Source organism: Camelus bactrianus, chromosome 17 (assembly GCF_048773025.1).
Source record: "Camelus bactrianus isolate YW-2024 breed Bactrian camel chromosome 17, ASM4877302v1, whole genome shotgun sequence".
Classification (NCBI taxonomy): Eukaryota; Metazoa; Chordata; class Mammalia; order Artiodactyla; family Camelidae; genus Camelus; species Camelus bactrianus.
The window spans coordinates 22,371,710-22,387,421 of record NC_133555.1 but is presented as its reverse complement, the minus strand read 5'-3'; the positions used below and the strand labels follow the sequence as shown (position 1 = coordinate 22,387,421).

The 15,712-nt window shown below is 45.6% G+C and overlaps 1 protein-coding gene across 5 annotated transcripts in view; it reads right to left on the bottom strand.

Annotated features, from left to right (window-relative positions):
- PRICKLE2 (prickle planar cell polarity protein 2) overlaps positions 1-15,406 on the bottom strand; it is a 310,734-nt gene extending 295,328 nt beyond the window's left edge. For 4 of the 5 annotated variants that reach the window (XR_012499921.1, XR_012499919.1, XR_012499920.1 and 1 more), the window contains exons 1-2: positions 15,093-15,406; positions 14,351-14,436 (exon numbers count right to left, since the gene is read on the bottom strand). Coding sequence is in view for 2 of the 5 variants with exons in the window: in XM_074344532.1 (XP_074200633.1) it covers positions 14,351-14,436; positions 15,093-15,242 (236 nt within the window). In the remaining 3 variants the exon portion in view is untranslated. The remainder of the gene's footprint in view (positions 1-14,350; positions 14,437-15,092) is intronic. The other variant, XM_074344533.1, reaches the window with a different exon arrangement.
- Positions 15,407-15,712: the final 306 nt, after the last annotated feature.

Below are 15,712 nucleotides of genomic sequence, written 5' to 3'. Positions count from 1 at the left end.
TCCCTAGGTGGAGAAGTGACTTTTTGATGGTGTAAGTATCATAATCCTGTATTTGTTGTTTTCCTACAGTCTCTTGGATCGCACTATCACAGCGACAGTTCTCATTTACACCCATGGACAACTCCCAATCCGAAAGAATTTTAAAAAAGGTCTTTTAATCTTCTTGACAGAAACCAACAAAGCTTAGCCCAAAACATGAGTTTGCATACTATTTTAATACTTCCTAGGAAAAGAGATGCCTCAGTTCATTGAACACGGTTTCACCATTCTACACAAATATATTTTCCAACAGCTGTTTATGCTGGACTCACAAATAAATGGAAACAACAGAAATGGTATCATTACTAGGGAAACGATACGCACTCGTACATCAGCCTGATGAGATCCTTTGCCCAATTTTCTAATGAGTCATCTCACGTTTCTCTAATTTAGAGGTTTTCATTTCTTAAAAATTTAGACCTCTGTCTATCATATATGTTTCGAATAATTTTTTTCAATTTTCTTTTTGACAATTTTCAAATTATTCATGTCAAAATAACCCATCTTTCTATGACGTCTGGGTTTTGTATCAGTCGTTCTTTCATTTGCTCCTTCAACAAGTTCTATCAGGATTTTTGCTCTGCACTAGGTGTTTTTCTGGGTGTTGGGAAATTGAAAAGAGACCTGGGACAAAATCCTCATGAAGCAAAAATTCTTGTGGAGGCTACAGTAGCTAATTCTAGTGTGAGGATGAAAGTCAGATCATCCATTAAAAATATAATGTCAGGTAGTGATAAATGCTCTTTAAAAAACTTAAGAGAGAGGAAGGGAAAAGGGAGTGACTGGGGAATCCTATTTTAGGCTGGTCAGGGAACAGTGCTCTAAGGGAACAGCATCGGAGGAGAGATCTGGAGGGAAGCAAGAGAGCAAAACTGATGGGTATCTAAAGCAGCCCATCCTGGGGGAGGTCCCATCCCAGGAATAAGCCTGCTGTGTTTGGGGACCCGTAAGGTGGCCAGTGTGGCAAGTGGCCGGGGAATAAGAGAAAAAGGAAGGGAAAATATGTGAATTTAGACAGTTTTTTAACTTTCCAAATTTGTAAACACATTTGTCCATCATCAATTACATATTCTTTAAACCTAAATGTTTTGAATGAACTTTTTTTACTCCAAGTGGAATGCTGCGTGTCCTACTGACTCCCTCCCCCACTGTTTTTACATGTCACCTTTATTGCAGACCATTGTCCCTCAAGACTTGGGTCGATTTTTGGAGATGTTCTAGTCTGTCGCAGGGGTGTATTCCAGCTCCACTACCATACTGCTTTCACTTCTGTGGCCTTACCATGTATTTCACTCTCCACTGGGGCTAGAACATCTCAGTCATCCTTAGTCATCTTCACAGACACCAGACCGTGGCTTGGTTCTACTTTCCAGTTGACGAAAGAGATTAAAAATCATTTTATTAAATTCCAGCGCTTCTAACTAATAGGGAAGAGGATGAGGCCAAGAATAGATTAAAGCTTAAGTGAGGGGGCGGGAACCTTCTTTCCAATCTAAACTGCCAGCCCTCAACATCAATACCAATCATGAATAGTAATCTACACTACTTTGTAATAAGAAAGTGTATGAACTGCTAGGCTGGACAGTCATTGGAATCACGTTTATCTGGTCTCCCTGGTGTGACTGTAAGTCCTGGAGGGCAGGGCTATGGTGTTGACTGATGGTTCTCAAACTGTGTTCCCTGGGCCAGAATCCGCAGCAGCACCAATTTTATTAGGTGTCAATTCTAAGCACCAACTGAAATCTAACGAATGGGAAACTCTGAGGGGGGTGATGCTTTAAAGTGTGAAAACCACTGTGCAGAGTCTGTCTATTCGACCCCTCCGGAGCCAGGCACATAATACGGTGTTCAAGAACCCCAACTACAGTCAGGGTTATAAGACCTAACCTTGGTCTGAGTGCTAAGAAGCTGCGTGACCTTGGGAAAGTAACCCACACTTGCAGCCTCTCTGCTTCCTCATGAAACCCATGTGTATAATGGTGTTTATCTCATAACGGGTTTCAAGAATTAAATAACACAAAACAGGAAACGTGCTTAGAATATAACATCCCCGGCACATTGTAAACGTTCAGTTCATGACAGCTAACATGACGGTAAAAAAAAAAAAATTGTCATTTGCTTTCATTTTATTTCACATAATTTATTCTGAAAAGCCTAGATCCATTCATGTTAGGCTGAACAGAAATCAGGCAACGAGAAAGTACAATTACTGCTATACCTTTTCTGATTGTGTTTATAGAAAATTGGCGGGGGAGTCGGCGGGGGTGAGCAGGGAGGGGCAGAATGAGTTAGCGCCGGCAGAGTTCTGTGGAAATGGGACCTACTTCTAGGATTATGAAGAATTTCCTTTTCCAAGGAAGCCCATTTTTTCCCCCTTTGAAAGCGAATCAATAATATAACCTGGACATTAATTAAAAGGCCCTAGGGCCAAAAACTCTTCCCACAAATAACTGTCCGCACACGACCAGTTCATTTCCTACACATCTCCTTGGCGAGGCCCAGCAAAAGCTCACAGAAGATGGATGGACTTCATAGGGTGACCCGGGGGTCAACTGATTCAGACAGCTTAATTCATCAACAAGGCAGCAAATTCCATCTCAGAGTTTCATCCACACAGAGCAGCTTGCACAATCCCCTCCTGCTGCAAACATTAAACTGGCCTAGGAAAGATAAGTAAAGCATATTCCCCACAAAAGCACCCACAAATCAAGGCCTAGTCCTTCTATATTCCTGTAGTTTTACAAGTAACACATGCAGAAAGCCCAAACTGGTCACACTGCTTAAGAATACGAAACTGTAAATAGACGCTTCATTACAGGAATGATTACAATGGAGTGAATGGTGGTCCCTTAAAAGATCCACCTGGAATCTCCCAGTGTATTTAGAAAAGGGTCTTTTGGGTGGGAAGGGATAAACTGGGAGTTCGAGATTTGCAGATATTAACTACTATATATAAAATAGATAAACAACAAGGTCCTACTGTAAAGCACTGTATCTTGTAGTAACTTACGGTGAAAAAGAATATGAAAATGAATATACGTATGTTCATGTATGACTGAAGCATTATGCTGTACACTAGAAACTGACACATTGTAAACTGACTATACTTCAATAAAAATATATATAAACAAGCAAACAAAAGAATGGTCTTTGCAGAGGTGATTGGGTTAAGGACCATGAGATGAGATCACTCGGGATTAGGGTAGTCCCAAATCCAATGACAAGCCCTTAGAAGAGAAGAGAAATGGACGGGGACACAGAGGGAGAGCACCACGGAGTGACAGGGGCAGAGATGGGACTGACACATGGGGAAGCCAGGAAGGCCAAGGCACTGCCAAGGGCCCCCAGGAGCCAAGACAGGCATGGGATGGCTTCTCCCTCAGAGCCTCCAGAGGCAACCAACCCTGCCGACACCTTGATTTTGGACTTGCAGCCTTGAGAATTGCAAGATAATATTTTTTTGTTGTTTGTTGTTTGAAGCCACCCAGTTTGGAGTCATCTGTTTCGGCAGCTCTCAAAAACTCTATCATAAAGAAACCAGACCAGAAGGAAATCACACTCTCATGCTAAGAGGTCTGTATTCTTCTTTGGGTAATGGAGTTAACGCTATTTTTTAAGAAATCATTTGACTCTGTTGAATTTTCCAAACTGTCCATATTGCACACCTATCATCCAACAACTATATCAGTATCAGTGTAGAATGAGAAAGAAATCTGCCTTAAAATGCTATTGTCACCAGGATTTTGAAATTTAAAAAAAAAAATTACCCCAAATCTCTAGTTGTTGGACCTCTGTTAAACTGTTCCATCTCCCATAAATCGGGAAGACACATTCACATGTCCTTCCCTGTGGCTTCAAATTCTCCAGACTCAAAATGAGGTAGACTCTCACCAGTTATCTGTTACCTCCAAATTTTTTGCTTCATAAAAATGAGGGAAGCCGGTCATGATTTCCAAATAACTCAGTAAGTCGCTGGAGAAGCCCCAAAGGCCAAGTCATCAAGGATGCAAATGACAGGGGTGCTCCTGGGTGTCTGATTGCGGAACAAAAGACTTTGGAGAAATTACATTATCAGAGTAATTTCCTAGTGTCGTTGAAGAAAGAAAACACCTGCGTTCTTTTAATAAGTCCCCCGGAGGCCTAATTCCTCAGCACTCAGACTTGGAGGGCCCACTTGGGGTGATCCACGTACACATAATGAGTCAGTTTCTAAGAATTGTGAAAGCCCTTTCTGCATCACCAAGTAGTTTACCAAACATAAAATCAAGTAACGCTCTCATTAAACGCCTTCCAACAGGCAAATGTGCTTGCGTCTGCTCTGCAACGTGGTGTCAGGATCAGTAAAGCACTGGGGACCCAAAGTTCAAAAGCATAGGTCCGAAGACCAGCTAATGACCAACTTGTTTATTTTTAGCTTGTTCTGACTTCAAGTTGGCTGATGAAGGGATGTGCTGTGAACTCCTAGGCTTCCTCTAGGACACATGCAAATGGCATTTCTGAAGACCCTCTCTTTCACAAGCTCCCCGGACCCTACAATTTAACATCAAAGCTATAAAGAAGCTGAATGCAGCCCCCTTTAATGTATGCAGATTCGATTAGAAAATCGCAAAGTAGCCTTTTACTGGAAATTGCATTATGTTTAATTCAATTTCTCACCTTCCAGACACCCCAATAAGCTCAACACCACACCCTCTAATTTTATAGGAGTTACACTTTTAAGACCTCAGCCTCAAATAAACCAACTCGCCCAGGGTTCTTCAGACATCCTGACAACAATCGGATCTCATCCTCAGGCCAGCGAGGATATAAGACTCTGTTTTCCCGAAGGTACCGTTTTATATTTAGACCAGGAGAGTCAGAATGACAGAGCTTAACACTCTCTCTTGGTTACAGAGTTTGCGATCTCAAGGCCTAAAGACCTGGTTTCAAATCCTCACTCCAAGGGGGAAGGTATAGCTCAAGTGGTAGAGCACCTGCTTAGCAAGCATGAGGTCCTGGGTTCAATCACCAGTACCTCCTTTAAAAAAAAAAAAAACAGTAAATAAACAAATAAACCTAATTACTTCTCTCCCCCCACCCAAAAAAAAAAAAAATTTAAAAAAATCCTGACTCCACTACTTATTACCTATGCGCCCTAGGGCATGTCACCTAACTTCCCTGGGCAAAGTAGGAGATAAAATACATGCCTCAGAATATTGTTCTGAGGACAACGAGAGGTGATGTATGAAAGAAGCCAAGCACACAGCAGGTCCTCAATCATGTCAGCTCCTTCCCACGAGCATCTTCCAGATAGGGAGGGCGCAACTGCCTAAAGGATTTGCTTAGTGTCGTTACTCCAGCCAAGAGGCACCTTCACTCCAATCTGCCCTTCCAGGAGTGCATATTCACTCAGTCACTGCTTTAAATCAGCAATCACAATATCCGATGTCTACAGTGGCCAGGAATGTAAATGGGTGAGGCAGGCATGAGAGAATGGTGGGGACTGTGAAAAAGTGGAACACGTGTGTTCCATCTAAAAGGAAGCAAGGAATATGAGCCCTGAGCGGTCAGCAATTTTCATCATTCCAGAGAAAACCTCACATGTGAATTTTTACACAAAATATCAAATCTTGGCAACTAATTAAAATTTTATATCCTGTACAATGTCAACAAAATATACATACAGTCCAGATCTTATCTCAGGACTTTCCGGGGTATGACCTGGGGTTCAAACATTGCATAAATATCCTTGTTTCTCATGCCTTAGAAAAGGGAACTTCTGCTTTAGGACTGGTGATCATATAAATGGAAGCACTTGGCACCACAAAAACTCAAGACTTACTAAGCCAGCTAGGGCAAAATGAATTAGGTATTGCCTTGCTGATGTGTGGTTTTCAACTTGGACATGAATTTTCACAGGCTTGGGCTTGAGGCATGAAAAAAGTCCCTTTTTATATAGTGACCCCAGGGGCAGAGTTTAAACGCTGTCTTCCTGTTATAGTTTGCCAATTGCTGTTACAAACACCACATGCACACTTCACTTCAGCAAAGAGATTGAGAGGGTATAGGGTCTAATTCTTCTAAATTCTGCTTCATTGGAGGTGTCTGTGTCCCCAGGGGAGTGTGTGATGGGCCGCAGGAATCTGCTGTTCCATCAGCAAGTCTCATTCCTTTAGACCCTAAATTCTCACATGGTTGTGTGGGGGCTTCCCTCTCTCCCTTCTAAGTCCCTAAGACAAGAACATCACCCACATTGCACACAGGAAGCGCAGGGGTTCCTAGTGGAGAGGTGACTTATTCTCTGTCATATAACCTATAATGTCCAGGGCCGTGAACCAGACCTTCTTCGTCCTTAGCCAATGCTGTTTCCATTAAGCTTCTTCCAAACACAGCCGTATATAGAGCCCATGCTACACACCACGCCCAGGGGGGCGCATTGCACACATTATCCCATTTGACTCTCACAATAACCTCCTACGATAACTTCATAGTAATAAGTAATATTATGGTTTTCAGGTGAGAAAACCAAGAAAGGCCCAGAAAGGTTAAGTCATTTTCCTAAGGATACTCAGCCAGTACGAGGCAGAACCAAGACTACAGTTCCAGCAAAATATCTTCAAACACTGTGCCTTTAACCACTCGGCTCGAATGCTCCCACAGAAGCCCTTACAAGCTTCATAGCAGTTTTTTGGGCTTTTTTTTGACACTGCCTGGAAATACACATTTCTCCCCAGAGATCAGCCTCCATGACTCTCCCATACACCAGGCGGGTAGAACCCTTTTGATCTCACAATGCTCAATGATCGAGGAATCACTCCCTGTAGGGAATGCTCCCTTGGTTCACAGGGAATTCCCTCCAGGGTACTCATTAATCGCGGAGTTAAAGGATAATCCCCCAGCTTTCTGAACCCAGAGACCACAAAATTACAAATTCATTCGATTCTCCCCTCAACCCAGCAACCTTCAACAAAAGCAGCGTAAGGGTGAATGACCACCTTTCAGCCGAATGTGGATATCACTTGTGGGATTAAAGACAAATAAAATGTATTTGGAAAAAAAAAAAAGGATGACTGACATGGACACTCTGTGTTTGTTTTCTCACTACATTTCAGGTACAAACTGTCACTCAGGATGATTAAACACAGATTAATTGCCAGGCTGCCCCCCAAGGCGAGATGTTTCAAAGTTTCAGCCCAAAGAAAACACTGAAATATACTTGAGTTTTTTAAAGAATGGTGGTGGAAGCTGGTGACATCTCTTTGGAGGGTAATTTGATAAGAGCTCCACACAGGCATGCTGCAGCATGAGAAGGCTACTGTCATATGGTGTATAATAAGGGACAACATAAAACCGAAGTAGCCTGGAATAGAAAACATTTAATTCAATGATAATCCATACATTGGATTTTAAAAGCTAATAAATGAATTGGATCTTTTTGCCCTTTGTATACTGACACAGAAAGATGTCCGAGAAGTATTTCTAAGTATAAAAAAAGTAAGCTATAAAAGACCGTATGTGGAATGTATATTCTCTGTAAAGGCTTGTTAATAAATAATAATTCAAATGAATCTGAGTAAACAAATGTCAAGCCATAAACAACATACATCCCTAGTGGTGGGTTGAGTATACTGTTCCTGTACAGCGCTAGCTAGAAAATACTTTGTTTTGCAGACCACGAGGGCTGTCTCAGCCACTCAGTTCTGCTACTGCAAAGGCAGCCTCAGATGATACTAAGCTGAATGGGAGTGGCTGTGTTCTGTTAAAACGTTATTTATGAATTTCAAATTTAAATTTCATGTGATTTTTATATGCTACAAAATGTTACTCTTCTTTTGATTTTTTTTGGGGGGGGGCGTGGTGAGCAACCATTTAAAAATGTGAAAACTCTCTTAGCTAGTGGGCTATACCAAAACATGTAGCAGGATGATTCTGTCCTTCTGGCTGTGGTTTGCTGACCGTGGCTCTCAAAGGTAGGATTATGGGTTTTCCTCTCCCTGCCTATATATGTTTTCTATGTGTGCATGTTTGCATGTGTGAATTTTAAATCTTTAATAATAGCCATGTCTTATTTCAATATCAAGAGACAATACAGATATATAGGGATGAGCTGATGGTGTTTTAACTTCTATCAGGCATATTACCAAATGCCAGTGACATAAGGTGAGCCAAGTAGCTCACCTAAGTCTCTTTTCCTACCGTGAGGATTCCAAGCATGTCTTTCACGCATGCGTGTACAAACACGCACACACACACACACCCCCTCCATCTCCTTTTTTCCGTTTCCTTGGCACATCAGTTGACTGAGACAGAGTGTTTTTCCTCCCCAAGCAAAATAATCAGTGGGAACCCATTTCTTAGCCAAATTACAACCCACTAAAGGAAACCAGGCCGGCATCTCCCCAAATTACCACCCCATCCAGTCATCCATCAACCCAATTGCCAGGGCAACTAAGGAAAGATGCTTTTCAAGGCGCAGTCTTGGCTGACCCAGTAAGCGCTGCTTCGGGAGCGGCTGCTCCGAGCCCAAGCATCCTGCCTGGAAAGGCAGCTGCTGTTGTCCTCAGACTAACCGCTCCGCATAATTAAAACGACTTCACAAGGCTACCACTGCCCTGGGCTTTCCATGTCAGCCGCTCATGAAAGTGCAACTCCAGGAGGCTTGTTCTGAAAGCCCGCCTTTTAATGTAAGAGTCAAATCTACATTTATCAGCAAAGCTGAAACGTTAAAGGGATTACAAGGAGCTTAGAGCCCACCGGTGGTTCATTGATCTGGTGTGGCAAGCCTCGTCTCCACATGCCCTTTAGAAATGGCTTTGGTCTGTTCCCTGGTTCTTTGGTTGCCTTTGATTTTAGCATCATTCTCACCCAGATTGGAGGGTATGTTTCCTCTAGCCCTGATTCCAAAAGGGTCTCAGATTCCTTTCTTCTAAAACTAAGAGAAGCTATTTGCATATTCCCTTGATAGTGGTATAGACCAGGGGTCAGCAAACATTTTCTGTAAAAGGACGAATGATAAATGTTTTTGGCTTTGTAAGCCACACATTTTCTGTTACAACTACTCAACTCTATTGTTGTAGGTAGGAAATAGCCACAGATAATAATATAAACAAATGGACATGACTTTTTTCAGGTAATAATTCATGGACACTGAAATTTAAATTTTATAGAATTTTCACGTGTCATGAAGTATTATTCTTCTTTCAATTTTTTCCAATTATTAAAAATGTTAAAATCATGTATGACTAATATATATAAAATAGATTAACAACAGGTTTATACTGTATGACACAGGGGAACAAAAGTATTCAGTATCTTGCAGTAACCTATGGAGAAAAACAATATGAAAACAAATATATGTATGTTCATGTATGAGTGAAGTATCATGCTGTATACCAGAAATTGACACAACATTATGAACTGACTATACTTCAATAAAAATATTTATATACAAAAAAACCCAAAAACCATGTATGGCTTATGAGTCATACAATACAGGTAGAGAGTCAGATTTGACCAGCAGGACCTCGTTCGTCGACTCCTATTCAAAGTGTGGTCCCTGGACCTCCAGCATCAGCACCACCTGGGAGCTTGTGAAAAATGCAGCATCTCAGTCCCCTGCCCTCCAGCCTGTTGAATCAGAATCTGCATTTGAACAACATCTCCTGGTGATTCATAAACCAGCCTAATTTAAGAAGTCCTGGTCCAGAACACAGAATTTTGAAGTCAGACAGCTGGAATACTAGGGGGCTGTAGTTTCCTCTGAGACTCAGTTTCTTACCTGTTAAAATGGGTGTAAATAAATGCACCCATCTCCAAGTGAAAGACAGAAAGGATGTAAAACACTCTCCTGCCATTGTCCATGCTTTGAAAATGATAGCTAATATGACAAAAGCTTACAATTTTTTAATATCATTTTTGGAAAGATGAGAATACTCATTCAGGATCTGTAAGCTCCAATCACTTCCTGGACCTAATATGTCCCCTAAGTATTTGAAGAGGTCCCTACATGCAACTGGAATGTCGGTGACTATGGTGAGCCAGGGTCATATTCATCTGAAGGGAGACACTCTGCTTGCTGTTGTAACTGCCACATGGGAAAGTAAGCCCCATGCTTCTGCATCTTTGGATTTTTCAAGAGAAGCTGGAAAGTTGGGTTTTAATGTTAGAAAAAGCCCCCTCATTTAATACCATGCAGACCAAATAAAACCCTTCTGTAGGGTGGATGTGACTTGAGGGTCTCCAGTTTGTGACCTCTACTTTAAAACAGAAAAGTAACGAAAGGCAGTGAGTCACAGGGAAATGAGCCTGGGTTTTTGAGCCAAATTCTAGCTTCTTTCTTGGTAGCCAGGAGACCCTGGGCCAATTACTGAACTACTCTGAGCCTCAGTCTCCTCGTCAGGAAAATCATCACATCTTCCTCACAGGGTCTGGTAAGGATGAAACAGAGACATAGGCAAAACGTGGAGACGGAGACACAGCTCTGGACAGAGTAAGCCCCTCAGCCTTGTCACTGCTGATGTTGTTTTGGTATCATTATTACTTTTATCCCTCAGTGCCTAAGCGTTTAAAGGGCAGATCTTCACTGCAAAAAAAAAAATGGCCATTTTGCCCTTCCTGCTTAAACTGGATACAAACAAGCAAGTCCAATTAACAGCACCCCCATCCCTGGTGAGAAAGCTGTCTCATAGCAGACTGCACTAAGTGCCTAGTTATTAATGATTTTCTTCTGGCTACAGTCCACAAAGATGCCTTAATCTCCCTCTTAATGAGAATCCTCAATTGGGAGCTCAGGATTTGCAGATACTATTATATATAAAATAGTAGTGGGGGAGGGATAAATTAGAACTTTGGGATTAGCAGATAGAAACTATATACATATAATAAGCAACAAGGTCCTACTGTATAGCACAGGGAACTATATTCAATAACTTGTAATAGCCGATAATAAAAGGAATATATATATATATAACTGAATCACTATGCTGTACACCAGAAATTAACACACACTGTAAACCGACTATACTTCGATTTTTAAAGAAAGAAAAAGAAAAAAGAATTCCCTCTGCAGCTCGGCCTCTGCAGGGTTGCCCTAGGCTGTCTCTAGGCGCTGCTTTGTTGGGGCCAGATCACCTGTAGGGAGCGGCACCCGTCTCTGCTCCCCAGCTGCCCTAGATCAGGTGGACAGGAGCGCGCACTGGCTGACAATTATGAGCCCTCACTTCCCCAAGACATGGAAATTCTTGTGGGTTTAGGTTTTTTGGCTTTTTTTTTTTAATCCTATAAATCCCCACATTTGTCACCTCAAGGTGAGGGTGACAATATAAATGGGGCGAAAGTATGATCTTCAAGAAAATCCCCATAAAATGTAACAGTTCTCCATAACCTGAAACATCCTCACACAGAGGAAGCCCCAGGGTGTGGAGAGCAATTGCGCTTGCGCAGTGCTGGGCGCGGCAACTCAGCGCAACGCCGCCTTTACTGTGCACACGCATCAGCTGAGCATCTTGTTAAGGCCCAGCGTCAGGTGCAGTAAGTATAAGAATCTGCATTTCTAACAAGCTCCCACGAGATGGTGATCCTCCCAGTTCCTGCCCCAGGTTTGAATCAACAGGACCCTCCTCTCTGACTTCATTTCAGCCTCCAAGCAAATGTCACCTCCTCCGAGAGTCCTCTCGGACCCCCTCATCCAACACGTAATTATTTGTTGAATGAGGGCAGGAATCTCGTCTGTTTTGTTCTTTGCTGTATCCCTGGCACCTGCAGAGCTCCTGGCACAAAGCAGGCCCTCAAATATTTGTTCATTGGAGAGATCCCAGCCTAACAGCAGAGGAAAATGAACGTAGGGGGAGCCTGAGTCTTTTGCCCAAGGTCACGCAGCTTGGCAAAACTGGAGCAAGGCCACGGCCCTGCTCCCTCTGGACTTCAAAGCCCCAGCTCTCTCCGGCACACCAGAAAGGGAAGTCAAGTTTGTTTACAGCACGCTTCCTCCCTAGAACGTCAGTGCCTTCATCCTGGAGGCAAGAACAGAAGTCTGTTCTGCTTTTAGGAGATGCCTGCTGTGTGGACAATGGCCTAGAGGGGGACCATGTGGAAGCAGAGAGACTAGGTGAGACCCGGAGTGGTCATATTTAGGGTGTGTTGGTCCTTTGGCATAAGGGGAGTTCACTGTCCTTAGGACAGACCAAAGGCAGCCCTTCAGCCTGTGTCAGGCCAGCCCTGCCTCCTCTCCGGGCACAAGTGTCTCTCCCAGGGGCTCACAGCACCCCCTCTTCCCGGCAGAAGCTGGGTAAGTGAGCACACAGTGGATTTCAAACTGCCAAAAAGAATACCATGCTACAGCCCAGAAACGATTGTCCCTCTTCTCCAAAAGGTCGCCCAAAAGTATGCCCGTGGGGGAAGAGGAGGGGCAGAAGCACTGAGCTGCCGTCCTTCCAGCCATGGGTGGAGATACCATAAAAACCCCATTCATGGAGGCTTTGCTGCTGCTCATGGGGGACACTGCTCCGGCATGGAAACCTATCTCAGCTTCATGAAAGGCTTTCTTTGCTAAAAAAAGGCTCCACAATGGTCTGGAAATAAAACACTTGTTGTCCCCTCTCAACGTCAGCTGGGTCAAAATGGCTTAAGGTTCTCCAAGAAGCTATAGCTGTGGTCATGATGGTCTAAAGTGACAGGGACACCCAGCAGCCTCAAACAGGCTAGTTATGCCTCCTTGCTGGGCAACAGCTGAGAGGAAGCTAAAAATAATTGACATAAGTAGCTAGTATTTACTGGGCAGCTGGTCCTGGGCAAACAGTGTGTTTTCAATACCTCATTTAATCCCGACAAGGAAGCTGTGAGGTGGGTACCATTATTACGCCCATTTAACAGGATAGGGAAACTGAGAACTCAGGAGTGTAAGTGACTAGCTGGAGGTTAGAGGTTACACAGACTAGAAGGAGGGGAGCCTGGCTACACCCCGACACTGTACCACTGCCCCACAGGCCTCTAGTCAGAATCTGTGCCTTCCCCACTTCCATTAGAGCACACGATGGATCAAACAGGAAATGATCGGTAGCGCTGTCACACTGTTTGTGGTTGACAAGATAAGGCTTCTACACCTATTCCCATATTACCATCCACTTTCACATTTGGGACACACTGGGGGCCAGCCCAGCGGACACCTATTTGGGCAACAGCAGCAGGACTAAAGGATGCCTGTGTCTGCCCATTACATATTTATAAGGTCACCCGGCCTTGCCTCTGACACAGAAGTTATTAAATGCTCGGGAGCCATCAGGGCTGCGCTCAGTGCCCTGAAACAAAGGCAAAAAGGCTGCCAGACCCATCAGAAGCAGGAACAAAAGCATTTAATTTCTGAAGGAGCCAGTTGGGAGTTACCCTATAACTGGGTGCCCAGTACACATAACCAACTGGGTCAAAGTAGAGAAACAAGCACAGAGGGAGAAAAACAAAACAAAACACAAAACAAAACAAAACCAAAACCAAAACCAAATCAAAGCAGGTTTTCCCCCCAGGATCCAGAAACAGCCCTCTTCAAAGCAGCATGAGTTGGGGGAGGGGGGGAGGATGATGCACTAAGCAAAGAGAGAATGGGTTACAACGTTGCAGAATTTTCTTCTATCACTGTTCTTCCTTTGTATGAAGTTGCCAAGGATCCATCTCTTCTCCTTACATCAGCAAACACAGAGCCTGCAAGCCTGCACCCTAACTTTTCCCAGCCAGAGCCCCAACAGCCAGATGTACTGGGAGGGCACCCAGATCCCTTGTCTCCCAAACATAATCATTCCAATCCAGGCTGGGGCTGCCTGGAAGTCAACATTCACGGCACATTAATAAGAAACATCTGGCCACCGAAGAGGGTTGACACAGCGCAGGCGGGCAGTGGTGGATTTGTGGTTGGGACCCAGAGTTACAGGGGCTGAATTAAAAACACAATTGGAAAACACCAGCTAGTCCCAGGAATCCTACACATGCTGTACTGAGCACTTGGAAACACTGTTGTGCCTAAGTTGAATCGTTTGGGATAGTGACTTACATACACAGAGGGTGGGTGCAAGGGACCCAAAACGCTCACATCAGGAAAATGCAAGCTGAGCCCCCCTCTCCTGCATCCTCAGTGTCTAGCCACCACTTCCACCTTCAATATTTGTAGCAGATGTGGTCCCACTCTTAAAGGAACAGCCTTTGCATTCTTTCCATGTGACTTACAAGTGAATTTCAAAGGCGAAAAATACACGTGTGTGCATATATACATATACATTGACAAATATGTATAGATTTCCCCCTCTGCATTAGTGTGTCTTTAGGAATTCAATTTAAGGCATCCTACCTCCATTTGTGCAAAGCGAACCCGGGGCACTGGTCACCACAGGCGTTACATGGCTGGCCTCTCTCGATCCGCCCCAGCCCGGTCAACTTCAAAACAAAAAGACAACACAAGCATGTTTCCACCACGGAGGCTCCCTCGGAAGCCCCACTTGTGTCCCAGGCAGGAATGCCTGCCTGCTCTGATTTAACTCAAGAGCTTCTCTCCGTTGTGGGGGACTTGGGGCGGGGCGCTACCAGTGCCCCCAGGGTGGTCTCCCGCCTGAGGAAGGGTGTGCGGACCCAGGCGGGCTGCCTCTGGCGTGGGCACTAAGCCACCAAGAAATGGCCCTGGCTGGGGCTTTGTCTCCCCCAAACACCTTGGTCACGGGTTTCTAAGAAACAAAAGCAAGACCTTTCTGCTCCCCAGAGTTCCCTAGAAGCAACCATCGCGAGCTCGCCTAGGACCAGGTTGGTGCCCCCGGAAAGGGGGCAGCACGGGACACCCCAAAAGACAGCACCAAAGTCAAGTCCGCAGCTAGAGCTCCAAGAGGCTGGACGCTCGAGCTTGGGTGGTAGGATTCCGATCTGCCTTAAAGGAAGGGGCGAAGGAGGGGGCTTCTTGCGACGCCCCCGGACAGTGACACTTAGGGCCACGGTTCCCGGTCTGGCTCTCGCCGGGACTGGGGATCCGGCCTTAACCCCTTCTGCGCCTTCGAGAGTCCCCGCGCGCCCCGGCCGCACCCCCGCCCTCGGGGCCGGCTTACCTGGGGCCACAGGTGCGCGGCCGCCGGGCGGAGGGAGGCTGGGCAGGGGCGCTCGCGGCGGGCCCGGGGTACCCGGAGATCCGCCCCGCTCGGGTCGGGGACACTCACCGAGCGGCTGGAGAGTCTTTTCCGGGAGCTCCGGCTGAACATGGCCGGGCGCCTCCTGCACGCAGCGCCGTCCGTCAGTCCGTCCGCACCGCGGCCGCGAGGGCGGGACGCCTGGGCGGGCACCCCCGGTGTCCGGTGGCCTGCCTCCGCCTCGCGGCCCCCGGCTGGCTCCGGCGCGCACGCCTCCTCTTCCTCCTCCTCCTCCTCCCAGGCCTGTGCCTCTCGCCCTCCCGCCCGCAGGTCCCTCCCTCTCTCCCGGCATCCCCCCGCCCTCCCCGGGCTCGCCCCGTGGTCCCCGGGCCCTTCCCATCGCTCCCCTGCGCCCAGCTGCGCCCGTTCTCTCCCTTCCCCTGCTTCCCGGCCGGCCCACCCGGGCTGAATCCCTTCACCTGAGCCCGCCCCCAAAGGCCCTTCCCTCATCCTGACCGAGGAAGTTAGGGGCAGGGACCACTTCAAGGCCCCCTGATGGGGATGGCGGTGGAGGGATGAGGTTCAGGGTTTTCTTTTTTTAA